The sequence below is a fragment of the Nicotiana attenuata genome, chromosome 2, assembly GCF_001879085.1.
Source record: "Nicotiana attenuata strain UT chromosome 2, NIATTr2, whole genome shotgun sequence".
Taxonomy (NCBI): domain Eukaryota; kingdom Viridiplantae; phylum Streptophyta; class Magnoliopsida; order Solanales; family Solanaceae; genus Nicotiana; species Nicotiana attenuata.
The window spans coordinates 35,144,575-35,160,620 of NC_031990.1; the positions used below are offsets into that span (position 1 = coordinate 35,144,575).

At 34.5% G+C, this 16,046-nt stretch overlaps 3 protein-coding genes across 3 annotated transcripts; 2 read left to right on the plus strand and 1 right to left on the minus strand.

Annotated features, from left to right (window-relative positions):
• On the plus strand, positions 1-834 carry LOC109218325 (uncharacterized mitochondrial protein AtMg00810-like). Its single transcript, XM_019382683.1, has one exon. It carries the CDS (start codon positions 1-3, stop codon positions 832-834), a length of 834 nt encoding a protein of 277 aa, XP_019238228.1.
• Positions 2,824-4,320, minus strand: LOC109207097 (BAG family molecular chaperone regulator 2-like). The gene is made up of 2 exons (XM_019369985.1): positions 3,988-4,320; positions 2,824-3,413 (listed from the first exon to the last, which is right to left on the minus strand). Exons 1-2 carry the CDS (start codon positions 4,241-4,243, stop codon positions 3,175-3,177), a joined length of 495 nt encoding a protein of 164 aa, XP_019225530.1. The 5' UTR covers positions 4,244-4,320; the 3' UTR covers positions 2,824-3,174.
• On the plus strand, positions 12,889-16,046 carry LOC109207105 (pentatricopeptide repeat-containing protein At3g46610-like). Its single transcript, XM_019369995.1, has one exon. The coding sequence runs from the start codon at positions 13,272-13,274 to the stop codon at positions 15,507-15,509; it is 2,238 nt and encodes a 745-aa protein (XP_019225540.1). The 5' UTR covers positions 12,889-13,271; the 3' UTR covers positions 15,510-16,046.

A 16,046-nucleotide genomic window follows, 5' to 3' on the forward strand; every position in this document is an offset into this window, starting at 1 on the left:
ATGCATTTCTTCATTGGGAACCTAGATGAGGAAATATATATGAAGCTTCCCCAAGGTCTCACAGTTGCTTTATCTTCTCAATTTACTTTTCCTTTGGTTTGTAAGTTGCAAAAGTCCCTTTATGGGTTAAAACAAGCCTATAGGCAATGGTATGCTAAGTTGTCACAAGCACTTTGCACTAGAGGTTACACACATTCTTTAAACGATTACTCTCTTTTCACCAAAAGGTCCGACTCATCTACTGTGTTTCTTGCTGTCTATGTGGACGACATTATCCTTACTGGGGATGATCCTAAAGAGATCAATGCTCTCAAAATGTTTTTAGATGATCAGTTTAAAATTAAAGACTTAGGATTACTTAACTATTTTATGGGAATTGAGTTGTTATTTGTTGATTCTGGGGTACTTCTTCATCAAAGAAAATTTGTTTCGGAGTTAGTTACTGAATATGGATGTTCTGATGCTTCTCCTGTTTCTTCCCTACTTGAGTTATGTGTTAAACTCAAGTCTGATGTTGGGGTCTTGCTGCCCAACCCTGAGTCTTATAGAAGTTTAGTTGGAAATTTGAATTTTCTCACTCATACCAGGCCGGATTTATGTTTTGCTGTGCAACACTTGAGTCAGTTTCTTAAATCACCTCGTCTGCCCCATTTGACTGCTGCGTTACATGTTCTAAGGTATTTGAAAGGTACACCTGATGTTGGGGTTCACCTCAATGGTTCTTCTGATTTTTCTGTACAAGCCTTTTGTGACAGTGATTGGGCTTCTTGTTCTGATTTGCGGAGATCAGTTTCTGGCTATTGTGTGTTTTTAGGGGGTAGTTTGATTAGCTAGAAATCTAAGAAACAAGCCGTCGTCTCCTTGTCTTCTGCTGAAGCAGAATACCGGGCCATGAGTAAAGTGGTGGCTGAACTAGTCTGGTTGGTTCGTTTGTTAGCAGATTTGGGTATGCCTTTGTCCAGCTCTATTTCTGTTTTCTGTGATAGCTTGGCTTCCCTTCACATCGCTAAAAATCTTGTTTTCCATGAGCGCACGAAACATATTTAAGTTGATTGTCACTTCATCCGCACTAAGTTGGCAGATGGCCTTATTTCTTTACATCATGTTCCTACCTCTTCTCAGCTTGCTGACATCTTAACTAAGTGTTTGACAGGTGCACATCACAGGTTGTTTCTTGGCAAGTTGGGCGTGTTACCACCCTCCAACTTGAGGGGAGGGGGGGTGTTGGAGTTACCTGATGTTAATTATTAGATTTGGGCCTGATGTTAGTTAGTGCATTAAAGTTTGGCACGGTTGTATTTATTAACAGACCCGGCCCAATTTTCTCTCCTAGTTGATTTTCTTTCTGGCCCAATGTAAATAGTAGTTAAGATATTCCTTTGTAATAACTCTTCAGAAGGAATAACGAAAATTCTTTGGAAGCTTCTTCTTTGAACATGAACCCTAGTTTCATTCTTCTCCATTTTCGTTCAATTTACAAACATTAACAAATATATCAGTCCAGCATAATATGCTAGAAGTTCATATACAGGTGCTCCAATCTCTAGTATATTATGCTGGAACTTTCAGTGTTGCAGCAAAATAGTGGCTATTTGTCAATGACTTTGCCAACGCTGGCTATTTTTCAATGACCAGTCCGAAAACTGGCTAGCCGTGCTATTTTTACTTTAAAAAGATTACATCTTGTGTAAATTGCCATTATTTGCTATTTTGGTAAGGAGGTTCTCAGACTAACCTGATGCACCACCCCCAAAAAAGATATTTTATTACAGGCTTCAAGAAGTAAAATTTTTATGTGACAATAGAAAACTTGCAAGGTTTCTCAGTGAGAAGAAATTGCAGAATTAAGCTATTTAATTAGTTGGAAACCGACTTACCAAACTATCTCAAACACCAAACGATTATCTAATAGAAAAAAATTAAGACTCCTCGCCAATATAATGTTGCTTTCTAGATTGTCAAATATCTCCAATAATAAAATCAACTTGCAATTGATAGTGAATTTGCGGTCCCTCTTGCTTCTTGAAATGAAGCATCACGCGCAAACTTAAAAAGTCCCTACTAGTTAAAAAAAAGTAAAGGCGGGCCAAGATTTTAATTTTATATTTTTTAAATCTTAAAATGACGATTTCAAGCGCAAATGACGAGATTATAAATTTAAATATGTTTGCATATCTAATAAATTTCTTAATACACATACATTGTATGACTAAAAGTTATTGAACCATTCTGCCAAATTCGTATATAAGCTTCTATCTTCGCCCTCAAAACGGGGATTGAGAAAATGTAAGTTCTACTCCATTGAACTTGTTCTTTATCCTCCTTAAGCAATCCATATTGGATAAATAAAAAGGAATATAAAGGTGAATATTAATCTCTGGATGTAGAGTAGGGGCTTTTTTTTTTCTCTTTTCAGCTCAACTTTTCATTATTAAATGATGCACACATGCACGCCTGTACTCGATTATTTTGTGTGCCCATATTTTGTACGTACGCCGGCCAAGTTGGCCCCAAACAGTCACTAATTTTCAATTCTTTACAAATGGAACATAGCATGTTGGACCGCCTAGCTTTAACGGGATGGTTGGGATCCCTATATTTTTAATCAGTAATCTCGGATTTTTTTTTAATTCCCTCACCTTTGATTTTCTTTGTTGGAGCTATTGCTCCTTTGGTGACTCGAACCCACGATCCTGAGGTTGTAGGTCGGGGTGCTTACCATCTAAGCTACCCCCTCTTGTCTTAATCTCGGATTTGAGTTTCTAAACAATAAAATGCGCAAATCCAAATTTGTTGTATTAGTTGACTTTCGATATCCAAGAGTTTAATCGAAAAAATAAAAAAGGTAACATGGAATATTTAGGAAAAAAATTTACAGTACAATTTACAAACTCGATAACCTAATCGAGATGATGCGGACATGCACCAATTACACATTTTAATATATGCTGCCATGGGTACCCTATTTGGGCTCGCATATAAAATTTGCTATTACAGTAAAGAAAAGGAGAACCTAGCTACTCTAATTGAAGGGCAAGTTGGTGACCAGATTTATCACCAATCTTGATTCAATCACTCATTTTCTTGATGAGGAGGGGGTTAGTTTTTTTTTTAGGAAAGTAATTAATCAAAACACTACACAAGTTGCACACTAAAAGCAATTTTAACTAGCTTTTAGACACAAATGGTGTGATAAGAAGATCCTATGACTTGGACACGATCATTTGCAGCCAAATTAAGAAGCTTTTTTCTCTCTTTAATGGCTGGATCTTCAAAGAGCAACACTTTGTCTTTGTCTTTCACTCCAACCATGTGCAAATATTCATAATCCTCTCTTTCTTTCCCTCTGTATAATAGCCTTTGCTCCTTTGGTTCTAAACCAGTTACCATTGCCAGTATCATCTTTAATTCTCCTGGATAAAAAAACACACACACACACAATCAGATAAGAAAATTGTATAACCTGACGGGTCACAAATAAGCAACCCAAACTCAAAAACAAAATATAAAAACTTTAGAGATGAAAGGGCTTTGCTTTTCATTTATTTTCTGGTTCTGGTTCTTGTGATGCAGTTATTTTTTCTATGGTTTCTGTTGATGATACTGATATATTGCCTCTTTTTGTCTTCTTGAACCGGGGTCTATTGGAAACAACCTCTTTACTCCTCGGGATAGGGATAAGGTTTGCGTGACTACCCTCTCCATATCCCACTAGCGAGATTTCGCTAGGTCGTTGATGTTGTCGTAATCATCAACTTTCACATTTTTTTTCAAAAAAAGAGAAAGAGAAAAAGAGATTAGTCATGTTGGAGGAGTTAGGTTATGACTTATATTGATATTTGTTGCAACTTGACTCAACTCATTATGCTCAACCAGACTTTTAACGGGTTTAATCATGACCCGTTTATAGATTTGACTCGGTTTAACTCTGATCCACCTATTTACCATTTTTAGCATATAGGAAATTGAACAAAATGGGAAACTTACCAAAAGTGGAGGTTGCTTGAATAGAAATATCATGCCACTTAGAAACAGTAGAAACTCTAAGAGTTATAATTGAATCTCCAGCTTTCTCTGCACATTCTCTCTTTTGAACTAGCATACCTCCTGGACGCAATTCCCATTTAATTTCACCACCAGCTATCTTGGTGTCGCCGCCTGCTGCGGCGGTGGCTGCGGCGGCGCCAGTACTTCCATTCTTCGAATTGCTTCTGAAAAACTTCTTGCACCTCAATTTGATCATTTTTGCTTTTGGCTGCTGCTTCTGAGTTCTGATCACAAGTTTAGAATAGCTTAGTGGGAAAAAGAAAGTGGACGAATTGGCTAGTTATATAGGAGCAGTTGGGGTGGGGGTGGGGGTGAGGGGGGGTGGGGAGTTATGGGGACAAATAGTAAACTGATAAAGACATAAAAGCCACCAAGAGTTACATGCTTAACAATAATTTATTCTACTTAGTTGATAATCATTGCTAACGATAAAGATATGTGGGGGACAAAGACAAAACTGCCCCCGTGTTTACACTAAATCCAAACATTTTAAGTTTAACAATTACTTCCTCCGGTATACTTTAATTAATTTTTTGGTTGTTTTTACGCATATAAAGAAATTCATTTTTAACATTAATTAACAATAAAAATGATCATATTAACCTTAATTTGTTCATTGAAAATATAAGAAATACTCCTTGGCTCTTTAGGCAACTTTAAAAGAAGTTAATTAATTCTTGATATAAAAAAAATTAAATATTGTGAACCATAAAAAAAAGGCAAAAATAAATTAAAGTGGACCGGAGGAAGTACAAATTAAAGCAAATATGCATACTTCTCCATTTCAACGTGTTTCACTTTTTTTTGGTCGGTTTTAAAAATAATATCAGCCTTTTATATTTAGCAATAAGTTTTAAATTTAATATTTTTATTTTACATTTAATGATGGTCTTTTTATAGAAATAACATGTCATGTTTAAGATTACAACATTTTAATGGTATGTTTGATAGTTATTTGTAGGAGTGTTCATAAAAAACCGAAAAACCGAACCAAACCGAAAACCAAACCAAATCGACCAAAAAAATCGATACTTTTTTGTTTGGTTTGGTTTTGGTTTTGAATTTTAAAAACCGATCAAATTTGGCTTGGTTTTGGTTTTAATAAAAAAATAACCGAAAAAACCGAACCAAACCGACTATAGGAGTAGCTATTTCAAATTTATTATTACACCTATATATATGTATATTTTTATACAAGGTTTAAAAAATTTAATGGTAAATGTTAATAGTTTGCACTTTTAGTATAGTTCTTTACTTTTACATTCTAGTTTGATTGGTAGTTTTCTTTTGTTAAGTGTAAGAATCCATCTCGTGTTAAAAATAATATGTTTTTAATTGAGTCCTTAAATTATTCATCACTATTTGATTCAATTATCGTTAATATATCTTGGTAAATAATAGATTTCTCAAAGGTCAATTGATTTGATAGTGTTACGTTCAAAATGTGTTCGTCGGAATATGTGTTTGGTAGTGTATGTCTTATATTTAAGAAAAAACCGACAAATAACCGAAAAAATCGAAAAATCGACAAAACCCGACATAAACCGAATCGAGAAAAAACCGACTTAATTGGTTTGGTTTGGTTCTAATATTTGAAAAATCGACTTACTTGATTTGATTTCTTTTAAGGGAAAAACCGATCCAAACCGAACCATGAACACCCCTAGTTATTTGCACCTTTTGGTTTAAGCCTACAACTCCACAAGAGATTCAAAAATATCTTTTCCATGTTTAAACTTCGTATCACTCAACTTAAGATATATAAAATAAAATCAATCAAAGTATTAATTAACCCATTTTAAATCATAAATATTTTTATTATAGGAGATTCATCTTGCACATGGGTGGGTGGCAGCTTGTGCTTGATTAGCGGGCCTATTTAGACTGACCAAATTACAATCGGTGGGTCATTTTCATTAAACTACTTATAAATAGTGTGTGACTTTTCATGATCAATGCTTTTAATTAACTTCTCTGCAGACATACGTTTAAAGACCCTAATTATTTTGAGACTTTAATTTGGGAAGGTGTAAAATCTAGAGATACACACAATGCCACGCTAGGGAATGTTGACCCCTTTCTCAAGGACATTACCATCGACCTTATCCAATTTGGACATAATATAATGTTTTCCTCTCAGTATATGGTATTTGCCTAAAAACCCGTTTAAATTCGAATTTATGTGAAGAAGTTTCACATTGGAGGGGAAAACGTTACGTAATAAAGGTGATTTCAAATTTTGTTGAACAAGATCAAAGTCTCGGTATTTATTTCACTCAAGATTGGGTCTCTTTACCAGGTGTTCTACCTATGGCTTCAGGAGGTATTCACGTTTGGCATGCCTGCTCTGACGGAGATCTTTGGGGATGATTCCGTACTACAGTTCGGTGGAGGAACTTTAGGACATCCTTGGGGTAGTGCGCCAGGTGCTGTAGCTAATCGAGTAGCTCTAGAGGCATGCATGTGTATAAGCTCGTAATGAAGGATGTGTTTTTCTCCTTGTAAGACTGAGAGAAATAAATAAATATGAAATAAAAAAATAAAAAAAATCAAATCGCACCATCTCTGTAATAGGTAAATGCCTCTTCTTCTCCTGAAGTTGTCGGAATTACTCGTAATAAGATATTGGCTACAATTGAAAAGGTCTACTCAGGGCTCGAACCTAAGAGCCCGTTTGGCCATGAATTTTTTTTCATTTTTTTTCCGAATTTTTTTTTATTCTTTTTTTAAATCAGTGTTTGGCCATAAATTTTATAATTTTCACTTGAAGATGAATTATGGAATTTTTCAAAAATTTGAAAAACTCCAAAAAGTCAGTTTTCAAAATTTTCATATCACTCACAAAAATTCAAAAACAACTTAAAATTATATGCAGCCCAAACACATCTCTAATTTTCAAATACCATTTTCACTTGAAAAAATCTTTCACTTTGTTTTCAAAATTTTACAATTCTTATGTCCAAAAAGTGCCCACTAAAACTTCTGATTAAAGATAAAGGAATACTTACTGCTCAACCTCTAACTCTTATTAGCTGAGAAAATATATAAATCTAGTTAAAATTGTGGAAAACTCGATTAACGCTCTTAACTTGGCTTTCCTTTCTCCTTCCTTTCCGTGTACATTTTGGTCACTTTTGATATTCTATTAAAATAACAGAATTTTCATGTTTCTAAAAAATTTGAAGGAATATAATCTAATTCCACTTACAGTTGGATACAGGTAAGAAGTTGGAGTTGGCTCTAGCTTTTAGATTGCTAAAAGATATCTTAAATGTCAAACGAATTCATATATGTTTGTCTTAACTCGTTAACATTGTCATTTTATCATTTCTTTAATTTCTTTTTTGAAGTTGAATATGGTAGAACTAGGAGTTTGGGTACTTATGATTGGGAGCTTCTAAATTAAGAAATAAGGTAAATTGCATGCCTTTAATTTGGTCTTATATTTGGAATTCGGTGGTTAGCTAATCCTAAGGTATCTTCCCATGTGCGAGAAGAAAGCTATAGCGACAAAATGCACACAATGCTTTGATTCCTTTCTCTAATTAGTTACTCCCTCAACTACCACCAGGCTTTTAGTTTGTACACTTTACAACTTGTTTGTAGGGGTGTTATCTATCCTATTGTATTGTATGGGTACTTTAAATACAATATTTGTTTTGGTTGTTATTTAAATTTTATTGTGTCGTATCATTAAATTTATCATTACGTAACAACGAAATGTGCAACTTTATGTAACGACCGATTTGGTGTCGTCGCGTCGTTACCTTGTCTTTTTCTCTCATCTCACCCTTCATATTATTAAATAATTTTATCTTATCATTTAGCCTATCTTCTATATAATAATTTTACCTCGTATAATAATTTTTTAAATAATATTGCAAGTTTATTTTTCATATTGCTGGTGCGTGATATCATAAAGCGACGACAAACAATACAATCTATCTAAATATTATATTAACCAAACGATACAGTACAATACAATAAACTACGATTCAATACACTACAAAACAATGTGTAACAACCATCCAAACAAGCTTAAGTTCAAAGGAAAAAAAGCCCTCGAGTCTTACATGAGTTTGAGGCAAATCTAGAGCGAGTACAACGAGTTGGAAAAAGTATAACGAGTTGATCACCCATTGAATCTTGAATTTTTTGCTTATTTCGCAGAATATGCATTACTTTGGGCGTAATAACATTCTCTAGCATATTTATACTTATTAGTGCAAATCAGGTCAGTTTTGTGACCTATATGCTACAAATTGAAATTAAAAAAAACACCTATCTTTCTTTCAAAATGAGGATGTCCAAGACATTATCTTCTCATTTTTTAAAGTGCACTAAAAAAAACCCTAAATTTTACTTCAATTTTGATAGGAATTACCCATACTCAAATTAGAAACTTAGCGATACAATGCACCCCTAGTGCGTGACAATTGCTTCAAAAGCAGCATTCAACATAACTTTATCTTTTATTAAAAGATGGAATAGTGGGAAAAAAAAAAAGAGGAAATGTAAGAGTATTATGAGCAGTACGTACATAAATAAATAAATCAAAACAAAACAAAACAAAACGTCTAGTAAATCTGTAGGAGTGGACAACCTCCACATGTTTGTTTGGGCATATGCATGAAATGAAATGAAAAGAATACCATAACAAGAAACATTTGAATCGGTTTTTGAGGAAATTCAGAGGACCCATAATCCCATGTCTGAAAAAGAAGGATTGTTTGTCGGGCCATTATTCGTTCAAATTTTTTGGTTTGGATTTTACAACACAGAGGATGTTGGATCAATAATGTGTCCTTCAATTTGTTTGTATGTTATATTTAACGTCAATGAATAAATGATTTAATGATTTCTTCAACAAGTAGCATCGACGAAATCTTATTGTCTCGTATTTGCATGTTACATGAATAGCAATTTTTTGTTCTTTTGTGGTAATTATTAGTTCCCATCTATTATTGTGAAATGGAACTCGATAATCTAATTAGACAACTTTTAAGTATGATTTGAGATGACATAACCACACAATTAATTAATCTACCAGGTTTCTCTCCAAATATAATTTTGATATTCCCCATGTTCGTGTCGTCCTTTTTGAGCCTGATCTTAATCTATGATATTGATTAAAACAACAAAACTGGAAAGAGAAACTGAATAGCGATTAGTATTTTTTGTTAGCTTAATAATTACCTCCGGTCCACGATAAGTGACAATTTTATCGTCGGCTCACTAAGAAAATACGAACTCCTAGAGGAAAAAAAAATATATTCAGTAAATTAACCTTAATTAATTGCTACCTTGACACATTAAAATATGTAAATGAGGACAAATTTTAGAAAAATAAAATTAATTCCTATTATGTAAATAGACACTTATTTTGGACCAAAATAAAAAATACAAAATAATTATTATTGTGGACCGGATGGAATAACTACTTATTGTCCTGTTGATGACGTGGTTCTCTTTCAAGATTCTTTGAACTTTCTCCTATCCTGCTTTGGCGTTTAGGTCAAGGTTTTAATGTTAAAACATGTGGGTTGTTAACCTATTTAGCGTAAATTAATATAATTATAGCCATCTTAATTATCAGTACTTCAAACTTATCCACTTTAACATGTTGATATCTTTCTTTGCAGTCATAATGCCTCGTTTTGCAACACGTGCACAAGGTTCATCTTATAAGTTTAATTTGTGTCAACCAAAATTACATTTACGTTTCAAATATTTGGATATGATTTAAAAAAAGTTGGCTATATTGTAATTAGTTATCTTATCACGTTATGATTTTTCTATCTTAGAAGTTAGTAGGATTTTAAGTTATATACAGTGTAAAGATATTTTACATTATTACTACTATAGTTTAACATGTGTACCGGGTTAATTGCCATTAGGGATGGCAAAATAGGTAAAAGAAAACAGCTAACCACCCATATTATTTACTAAATAATTAAATGAGTTGGATAATGAACTTTTTAAAAACAGGTCAAGTATGAATAAAAAATCATATTATCCATTTAGAAAATGAATAACTTATAAGTTTAACTATTACATTTGTAACGTCTCAAAGTGGGGGCTCCTCAAGTTTGGAAGCTAAGAATTCTCCCAAAAGTGATCATATTCAAGAAGCCATGTTGTCCACCGGTTAACCCATTTTTTATTCGTATTAAATATGGATCGTGTCGAATAATTTATTCGTTTTTTCATTATCTGTTTTTAACTCGTCCCGTATCCGATCCGACCCATCCGTTTGCCACCCCTAATTGCCATATTTACTAAGTTACTACGTAACCTAAAACTATTGAATTAGTAAGACTTATCACTAATTTTCCTCCATGATCAATTCTCCCACAACCCATTCCAATATGCACCACCAATACTCAATTTATATTTTAATGTATTTAAATTACCACAAATCTACATCGAATATAAAAAGATTTAAAATTTAGGTCATTCCTCTTTACTAACAAGCCTAGTCAACATTGGTAAGTATCAAGTGTTAAAATGTCAAATTCAAGGTAACGAATTCAACCAACGTTAGGATATGTGAAGTGGGGCAGATGAGACCAAAAGGTCTGGGCTATGATCAGAGGCGAATTCAATATTTAAACTTTATGGATTTAACTTCTAAGACTCTTAATATTGAACTTATTATATTTTTAAATATTTGGGTTCAAACCTTCATTTATTATAAATTTAATGAATTTTTACACATAAATTTATATTGCGTCAAAAGTTATGAATTCAGATAAATTCGGTGCCATTACCCTACCTCCGCCCCTGGCTACAAGGGCACGAAGCACCAAGATTTTTACATGAGATCAGATTTAGATATGATTCCTTATTTCCCACGCCTCCCATAAGATTTCGATATTTGCAGATTCGTTCGTTGGCAAATGGCAAATCCAACCAAACTATTTTCAGTGAGTGGCTTTTAATTTAAAATAATGTTTTGAATCTATAAATTAGACACTCCTTTCTTGTTCAGTAGTAGATAATAGAAATTCGTTGGAACTCAAAACATGTGGAGGTCCAAGAATAAAATCTCTTCAAGATTTTGACTACGCCTTATTAGTTTTGTCAAAAATCAAAATTGATTGTAAAAGAGATTAAAATACATACAATCTTTGTAATGAGATTGGATACACATACACCTGGACAATTTATATGTATAAATTGTATAATGGATTTGGCTTCTCTTTATTTAGAAAGTTCAGATCTATAGCTATTATGAGTCTCAATTTATAGGTTTATAGAGTAAATGTACCTAAAATTATCGCACATAAAAAGGATGCATGCCTTATATCGTATAATTCGCCAAACATGTATGTCACTCCAATGATAGACGAACTCTTCATTGTTGACAAAAATAAATGGAATTTGACTCCGTAAATTTTATAGTAATTCTTATGATTTATAAAGCAATCACATCCACTTGTCTCGTAGAATGATGAGGTTTAAACGATCTATATTAAGTAAAAGAGAGTAATGAAACAAATCATTCTGCTCCCTTCATCTCAAAATAAATTTTCACCTTTGTATTTTGATTTTTGAGTCATCGCCAAAATATGTCTCTTTCCCTTCAAAGAAAAATTCAAAGGTATACTATCCCATCAAAATATAAATAGGATCTCATTGTATAAATTTTATCCATTTTATTTCACAAAAAAAAAAAAAAAAATAGAAACAGAAAAAAAGAAAATTCATCTCTCTTGATGTTTGTACATAGGCAAATTGGATTTGTTCCCTCAGCTTTTCTCTCCCTTTCTTTCCTTTCATGACATTTTCTAATCATTATTTGGTTATGATTGAAATGAATTTTTGAATTTTTTTTGGAAGATGAGTTTCAAGTTAGATTTTCAAGTAAATGCACGTCCAAATATACTTTTAAATTATAAATACTATTTTTTTCATTTAACTCCAACTACTAATCTTTTCCAAATATTACAATTTTTATGTCCAAACGTTCAACTAAATTTGTAGACCCGATGCTACCATAAATGGGGTGTAAGTGCACAGACAACCATTCTCAAAGATGCTATTTAAGGATTAGCCAGTACTTATTTTGTCCTGAAATTTTAAACTAAAAATCTTAATTTCATGATAATTCAGAATATTTTTGTCCCAAAAAATTAAACTAAAAAATTAAAATTCATGACGCACTTTAGAATGACTACCTGGTGTCATTTCTACCATAAATGGTTGGTGGCCAAATATCCCTCACCATTCAATGAAACAAACTTGGGCCGAAATTCAAAATAGCCAGATTTACAAGTGGTCATTCAAAAATAGCCACAATTTCAAAAGTAATCGAAATTTAGCCACTTTGCATGTAAAGATAAATCTGAACGAAAACACTGTTCAAAATCTTGAAAATACTCTAGCATAATATATTGGAGTTCCAGCACAAGTATACTGGAACTTTAGCATATTATAATGGAGTTCCAGTATAATATACCGGTCCAACATAATATGCTGGAAGTTCATACACAGGTGCTCTAATCTCCAGTATATTATGCTGGAACTTTCCGCATGTTGGAGTTCTAGCATAATATGCTGGAAGTTCATACACAGGTGCACCGATCTCCAGTATATTATGTTGGACCGGTCCCTGTTGCAGCAAAATAGTGGCTATTTTTCAATAACTTTGCAAATGCTGTCTATTTTTGAATGACCAATCCGAAAACTGGCTAGCCCATGCTATTTTTACTTCAATGAACCGAACGTGTGGGTATGGATCATTTGAGTCCAAAAGACTGCTTCAACTAGGTACAGCACAACTAATTACTTGGAATCCAATGGGCCTATAAAATGAGTTTAAGCTCCTTACGACACTTGTTTCTTTTTCAGCATAACATAATTTTCCCAGGCTCAGAATTAATGGTACACCTCACTAACTTTGAGCACACAGCACAATGAATGGCCACGAGAAAGCAGTAATATTATGAATGGTTGAAATCCAAATTCCATAATCAGTAAGCCCCACTTCAGAATTCCTCTCAACTTCAATCTCTGCAAAGTTATTTCCTTTCAACTGTTTACTATTCAAGGTATGCTCTTCTGATTTCTTCAGACTGATAAATGAGCTACTGCTTCAGTATCCTTTCCTTTCCTCTGTTTTATCTTTAAAAAAGCAAGAATTTTTGAGGGGTTTACTTGATCATCAATATTTGGTTAAATTCGGAATTTTGGGTTTTTGTTGGTTAATTTTTCTGAACAAAATGCCTTATCTAAATGTCTGGTCTTCAAGGAGTAATTCTAGTATGTTACCCCATATGGAGTTAGAGTTGGCTTCATCTTCTAGTTCAGTTTTTACAAGACTTAGAGCTGAAAGTTGGGTTCTTGCATATTCTTTGTCACATAATTCTAGCTCTGATCATGTATCAAGAAGTGTTATTTATCCAAAGAATAAGACTAAGTTCAGAAAACAAGAAGGATTCTTTCCTTTTCGCCGCGGAAAGAAGGATTCTTTTGGCCCATCTTTTGCATTGACGCAGGCCTCTGAAGAGCAAGTTATTGATTGTGATGTAATCAAACAAAGTTCACAATCTTTCACTAGAGAAAAAGGTGGGGTTGAGGGTTTCGGTTGTGTTCAATTGGAGGAAAAGAGGGTCTTGACTCATAATTATGATGATGATGATTGTGATGTTAAAATTGAGGAGGAAGAGGTAGGGAGAGTAAAAGGCGAGAAGGTGGACGTTCGAGCTCTAGCACAGAGCTTGCACTTTGTTAAAACTGCAGATGAGGTAGACGAAGTTCTCAAGGATAAGGTAGAATTGCCACTTCAAGTTTACTCATCTATGATTAGAGGTTTTGGCAAGGATAAGAAGTTACACTCTGCAATGGCACTCGTCAAGTGGTTGAGGAGGAGGAGCAAGGATAACATCGGTTCCATTACCTTAAATGTGTTCATTTATAACAGTCTATTAGGCGCCATAAAGGAGGCGGGGAAGTATGAATTTGTTGATAAAGTGATGGATGATATGGTATCGGAAGGAGTGGATCCTAATGTTGTGACTTATAATACTCTAATGAGAATTTACATAGAACAAGGTCGGGAACTTGAAGCTCTCAATCTTTTCAAAGAGATGTCAAAGAAGGGACTCTTTCCTAGTCCTGCAACTTATTCCACTGCCTTGTTCGCTTATCGGAGACTTGAAGATGGACTTGGCGCTATAGCTTTTTTTGTCAATACAAGAGAGAAATATCAAAATGGTGAAATAGGAAATATTGAGGAAGAAAACTGGGGGTACGAATTTCCCAAGCTTGAGAATTTCACAATTAGAATTTGCTACCAGGTGATGCGGCAATGGCTGGTAAAGGGCGAAAACTCAAGCACCAATGTTCTGAAACTACTAACGGATATGGATAAGGCTAGGCTCCAACCTAGTTGTGCAGAATATGAACGCCTCGTGTGGGCGTGTACCCGTGAAGAACATTATGTTGTAGCAAAAGAACTGTATAATAGGATAAGAGAGAGGGATACAGAGATTAGCTTATCCGTCTGCAACCACATCATTTGGTTGATGGGTAAGGCGAAGAAATGGTGGGCAGCTCTCGAAATTTATGAGGATTTGTTGGACAAGGGGCCAAAACCAAACAACATGTCATATGAACTGATAGTTTCTCATTTTAACATACTATTGAGCGCGGCCAAAAAAAGAGGTATTTGGAGATGGGGTGTTAGGTTGCTGAATAAGATGGAAGAGAAGGGGCTTAAACCAAGCAGTAGGGAATGGAACGCAGTGCTTGTCGCCTGTTCCAAGGCTTCAGAAACATCCGCTGCAGTACAGATTTTTAGGAGAATGGTAGAAAAAGGTGAAAAACCGACAGTTATCTCCTATGGAGCATTGCTCAGTGCTCTAGAGAAAGGCAAGCTCTACGATGAGGCCCTTCAGGTTTGGAAACATATGATCAAAATGGGCGTTGAGCCAAATTTGTATGCCTATACTATAATGGCATCAATTTACACTGCCCAAGGGAAATTTAACATAGTTGATTCAATCATCAAGGAGATGGTTTCCACTGGATTTGAGCCTACAGTTGTCACGTTCAATGCTATCATCAGCGGATGTGCTCGAAATGGTATGGGAAGTGTTGCGTACGAGTGGTTCCATCGTATGAAAACTCAAAACATAACACCCAACGAAGTTAGCTATGAGATGCTAATTGAGGCACTTGTGAATGATGGCAAGCCGAGGCTGGCATATGAGTTGTATGCTAAGGCTCTAAATGAAGGCCTATGTCTTTCTACAAAGGCTTATGATGCAGTCATATCGTCTGCGCAAGCATATGGCGCGAGTATTGATCTAAGCATTCTCGGCCCACGTCCACCAGAAAAAAAGAAAAGAGTGCAAATCAGGAAAAACTTGTCAGAGTTCTGTAATATAGCTGATGTTCCTAGAAGAAGCAGACACTTTGACAGGGAAGAAATTTTTACTGCTCAGACAAAAGGATAATTATAATCCCAATTTTATATTGCTAGTGTGTGTAGGATCTGCTCCTAAAAACCCAACTCAAAGGTATACAAGTCATTGTTTATATGTTGTGTTGCTTTCAACAAAGAGCATATGCTTTCCACTTGTGCAAAGCTACATAGTAAGATCAATCTGATTGACTTTAGATGCAAAGTCATGCCTTTGTCAATTTACCTTTTGGGAATTTCCTGGATTCAAGCATTCAGCTTTCATCTGGCACTTTCCATATATCACTCCAGCCATGGAAACTGCCTCTTGCAGAATGCAGGGTAAGGCTGCATACAATAGACCCTTGTGGTCCGGCCCTTCCCCGGACCCCGAGCATAGCGGAAGCTTAGTGTACCGGGCTGCCCCTTTTTATTTTTTTCCCCATATATCACTCCATGATAATACAGTGCCTCCCTCTAATATTGCTACCTATAAAAGAGCTGTAAGCTTAGAAAGTGTATTCTTGATCCACTAATATTGTTCCATTGTACTGAAAAGTTGTAATGAAAGTTGAAAACTTTACAGTGTTTT